The 5,168-nt window shown below is 29.6% G+C and overlaps 1 protein-coding gene across 1 annotated transcript; it reads left to right on the top strand.

Moving 5' to 3' along the window:
* The first annotated feature begins 699 nt into the window (after positions 1-699).
* LOC113851569 lies at positions 700-3,192 on the top strand. The gene is made up of 2 exons (XM_027482087.1): positions 700-1,145; positions 2,952-3,192. Exons 1-2 carry the CDS (start codon positions 700-702, stop codon positions 3,190-3,192), a joined length of 687 nt encoding a protein of 228 aa, XP_027337888.1.
* Positions 3,193-5,168: the final 1,976 nt, after the last annotated feature.

The raw sequence follows: 5,168 nt of genomic DNA, 5'->3' as shown, positions 1-5,168 counted from the left end.
ATGTACCCTTATTAAAAAAATTATATTCTCAATCAATTAAAATTTATTATAAATATAATTTTAAATTTATAATTATTACTGATATAGCACAATCTATAATTAAATAACGATATAAAATCAGTATAGTTAAATTAAATTAAGAAAATATTATATGTTACAGATTGCGAGGGATACCACAAAAAAATACAGATTTTGATAATCTTTCACTTACTTTGTTTAATGTTAATGTTTCCCTTCTTTTTGTTTTCACTGTTCCCAACCTCTTTATCTATGCAATCTGCTAAGTTTCTCGCTGTACTCTCCCTGCACGTTTTCTGTTCTTGTTTGCAGTGTCACTGTCCGTGTCTTCAGCCACACCAAGAGTCCCTGTCTTGTACACCATTGTTTACTTCCTTCCTTACACCTCTCTCTCTCTCTCTCTCTCTCTCTAACCAGCATTGAGCCTTGAAAGCATGGAACTTTCCTCAACCTGTTCCAAAACTTGAAACTTTTGGAATGATGCATTAATGGGTTTGGAACCAAACATCACCTAATCCAATTCTCAATTCTTTACACCCTCCAACTTTTCTTTTTTATTATATTTATGCACTCTTCTTCTAGAACAAGGGGTGCTTGTTGAAGAGCTACAAACCCAAAAGATACAAACTTTGAGGTTTCATGTTGTGTTTCAACCTCTGAGGAGGCTTTGTTTCTTGGAAAATGTCAACTCTTCAGATGTCTTGTGTGGATTTGGAGCAAGGAATTCATCATCACCACCGTTCTGTGACTGGCAGTGACATGAGCATGTGCTTTTCTGATGCTGAGAATGGTTCTTGCTATTCCCATTTCTATTCAACAAATGGTGACACTTATGATGATTATAGCTTTGCTTGTGTTTCTGATTCTGAGGATGAGGGTGCTGGTGATTTTAGGAGGGATTCGTCTGTTACTGATTGTTCTGTGGAGGTGGAAATTGAAAGTAGGGTTCCTGAAATTAAGGTGCATTTGGCCAAAGTGGAGAAGGATTGTAGGATTTGTCACCTGGGTTTGGAAAGCGATAGTCAAGATTGTGGAGTTCCCATTGAATTGGGTTGTTCTTGCAAGGGTGATTTAGGTACTGCTCACAAGAATTGTGCTGAGGCTTGGTTCAAGATTAAGGGGAACAGGTCAGTTTATTCTTTAAAGCCTATATTTTCGTATTTGGACTGTGAAACTTGATTATTATTATTTTATTATTATTATTATTTTAATTTCATGATTTTGGGGAAAAAAATAGATGCCCCCTTCTTGATTCTTTGCATTGAGGATTTGAACATTTTAATTAGCCATGTCATATAGAAAATTTTACAATTACTGGCATCTTATGTTTGCTTGATGGGTATGATATTAAAAACTGTAAGTAGAAAAATTATGAAATATAATTAAGTTGTGGATGGTTTAATTGAATGTTGAATAAAAGTTTGAAGGTGGTGGAGAAAGTACTTTGGTTAAATATATAGCGCTGTTAAGGAACAAAAACTATGAGGAAGCAGGTTTCATTATTTCTTCAAGAGAGGGGAATGATATGGAAGATTACATTATTTAAAGATGATTTAAAAAGAAAGGCATAAAGCATTAGCCAGTCCCACTGATTAGCTGACTTGGGTAAGCAAAGTAGGATTCCTTGTTGCTTTGTCCCTTTTCTGAAATTAAGAAATTTTCATATTACTCTCTTTTCATTCTCTTTGTCACAATCAAAGTGGAGCTTTGATGCCTTCTCTATTCTGTTCTTGTATTTATATACATCATTTTTTCCTTGGTGGATGCTTATATTGATGATGTGTCCTTAACAAAAAAAAAAAATTAAAGATTGTTGTTAATTTGTTCATTTATGATGTATGATGACATCAAACTTTAAGTAATTGTTTTGAGAATCAGAAAATAATAAATTTCCTGATCCTAGTCAAAGTACTTTGATGTATAAAATATTGCCACACTGTAAAGGTTCAGCAGTGTCTCTTGCAGATGGCAGAACAGTTAAAACCTGTACTCATGCCACTGTGCTAGCTAATGCCTGATTTCTTAATTGCAACCCATAAATTCTAAACCAAGTGCTATAATTTTTCTTTCCTTTTCTAAATAAATACATGGTAGTGAAAATATTTATTGATGGATTATCTGTTTTCCATGCTTGGGGCCATTTGTTAAGGAAGGGTCATATATATATATATATATATATATATATATATATATATATATAATGCTTTGGTATTGTTGGAAAATTCATGAGACTGTTTGTCGTATTCTTTTTTTTTTAATGGCTACATGGTTTATCATGTGAGGGGATTGCTAGTACCACCTTTTTTTTTTCTGGCTATTCACACCACCTTTTTATTGTCACTTTCAGAATTTCAATTTTGAAAATTATAAAATTACTTTGAGAATTTAATTTCTGGGAGAAGAAAAAAAAAGTGGTTCAACTAACAAAATTGGGTGGTGAAAAAAGCAATCAATATCATGTGATTCTGTCATAATCTCAAAGACAATTGTAGATTTGATGAAGGAATGAATCAAGTGAGGCCTGGGCGTACAGGCATCAAAAGCTGTCTAATATGGCTTCATTATACATCATAGTAGATCAAATATATCAACTGAAAATACACTTTCATTCAATTTGAATAAAATTCCTCATGATATGTTGAGAGTTGGGTTTGGGAAGAGAAGGGAGGAGATGATAATTTCTTTTTATTTTTAAATTAAAATAATTGTGTAATGTTTATAAAAATAAATAAAAGATTTGGATATGAAATTTGTTCTTTTAAACATATTTTAATAAGTTTCACCACGTAAATTGTTTAAATAAGTTATTTTTATCATATCTGCTTTCTTCTACTTATGTAACTGTACAAATTGTAGCAATTTATTTGAACAGCTTTCTCTTTAGTTTTATAAATTTGTAATATTGTTTTGATTGTATTTGTGTTTGAATTCAGGACATGTGAAATATGTCATTCTGTGGCACTGAACGTTTATGGGGCAAACGAGGATACATCACAGAGTTTGAGTGATAGCAACAATGGTATTGCCATAGCATCCACAATCACAACACAAACCCAATCTCCAGATACTCGAAGATTTTGGCAGGGCCATCGCTTCCTCAATTTTCTGCTTGCTTGTATAGTTTTTGCATTTGTCATATCCTGGCTTTTTCACTTCAACATGCCCTCATCGTAATTTCTGAACCATAGGTAAAGAAAAATAAAAAATAATTTAAGAGGAAGAAAAAAAAATAGAAAGGAGAAATCATAATTTATAATCCATAGAGATTGTTTCTTAGATGACTAATCTATAATGTTGAGTTTTTTTTTTTTTCTCTTTTTGACCTTTTTCTTCTATTTTCGCAAAATCAAATGTGATTTATGGACGAATATTAAATGTATATCGTAATATATTGTTGCCCCCGCTGGCTTTTTTCCTCCGATTAGTTGTTTTGCACAACCGATGAAGATTAATTTTTGCACACTTATTTTTGTTAGCTATATCTATTGTTTTTGTTCTTCTAGATTTTAATTTTGGAAGTAAATTTAATATATTTTAGAAAATAAATTTCATGATTCATTTACAAACCATTTTGGAATTGAACTTTGAAATTGATTTTACACCTTCTGAAAATTATATTCAAGTTATTTATATTTATAAATTATTTTTAAATTTTCATTTTAGAGGTGATTTTATATATTTCAAGAATTAAATTCTAAAAAAATTAATAAATGATCTTTCGAATTTAATTTTTTGAAATATATTAAATGTAATTTTGGAAATTGAATTTTAAAAGTTACCAAAGAATGGGTGATGCGAATAGTAAAAAGAAATGGTGCAAATAGCAATTGTCTAACTGAAATTTTCCAACAAGCCCACGATGCAATTGCAGTCAAAGCAAATAGTTTGACCAGACCCACTTCTTTTATTCACACCACACCGCCTATTGACCTAAAAACAAAAATACCGTCCCAAAAACTCAGAAATGTCCGATTTATGATTGCACCGAGATTCTTTTTAGTCACATCACTTTTTTACTTTTTTAAAATTAAATTTTGAAATATATTAATTATTTTTGAATTTTTAATCATGTCACTTTTTTATTTTTTGAAAATTAAATTTTGAAATATATTAATTTTTTTAAATTAAATTTTAGAAGTTATTTTGAGTATTTAATTTTACGAAAGGTGGTGCAAGAAGAAAAGGCCCTATGATTGATATAAATCGTTTGGCTAACTTCTTGATGGGTTCGAATACGATAATACATATGCGTTTTGCACGATTAATCGATTTGTGATTACCGTCAGTTGTAACGGTATAATTTATAAAGGAAATGAGTGTGTTGCTTTAAAAATAAATAAAAATTTATTAAAATACAATGTGACATAACTTTTAACTCATTAAAAAGAAAGATTTATATAAGACTTAAATTGTCTGCTAAATATGTTAAATTTTATATTGATTTCACAATATAAACCTAATTACTCAACAACATAATTATGGATGATGTTAATTACATGATCAGTGTTTGTTTACAATAACATCAAATAAGTGTAATTGAGTTACATATAATTATTATCTTTGATAAGAGTTCTTTTATTTAGTCATACTTGATTTAAATTTATTATTTGCATGTTCATGACAAACCCAACGTAAAAGAGTAAGTTAATATAGTCTGATTATATTAGTGTTGTTGATAATTTTTTAATTTGAATACTTTAATGTCATACGTATTTAAATTCTAAATGATAATTCATATTTTCATATTGTATATTGTTTAATTTATTATAAAATTTCTTTTTCATATAATCTGAAACATAAATAATAAAGACATAAGATAACATTTAATAACATATAGCATAATATAATTAAAAATGACAAATAATACATACAATATAGTGCAAAATTCTCACCACTACCTGAAATCATAAAATACGAATATAATTAAAAAACTAAAATTACAAAATAAAATACCTCTGAAGGAAAATTACAAAGGGAGGAGGGAAGATTGATATGAAGCTCTCTAGAGGCAATGAAAATGGAGAAAGAGAAAGAGAAAAGAAGGGGAAAGGGGAAGGATGGTGACCATTGGTGTTGCACCACATATTAGCATATGAGGCAATATTGTCTCTTATAAGATGAAACCAATATTACTCCATTAAAGGTAGATA

Source organism: Abrus precatorius, unplaced genomic scaffold (genome assembly GCF_003935025.1).
Source record: "Abrus precatorius isolate BTA unplaced genomic scaffold, Abrus_2018 Scaffold9, whole genome shotgun sequence".
NCBI classification, from domain to species: domain Eukaryota; kingdom Viridiplantae; phylum Streptophyta; class Magnoliopsida; order Fabales; family Fabaceae; genus Abrus; species Abrus precatorius.
The sequence above is the reverse complement of the archived record's forward strand: the minus strand, read 5'-3'. Positions and strand labels throughout refer to the sequence as shown.

Bases quoted from the DNA above. Each gene is read 5' to 3' on its own strand.
- LOC113851569 (XM_027482087.1), top strand. From the start codon at position 700: ATGTCAACTCTTCAGATGTCTTGTGTGGATTTGGAGCAAGGAATTCAT. The intron at 1,146-2,951 runs GTCAGTTTATTC...GTTTGAATTCAG, and splicing joins TTCAAGATTAAGGGGAACAG to GACATGTGAAATATGTCATT.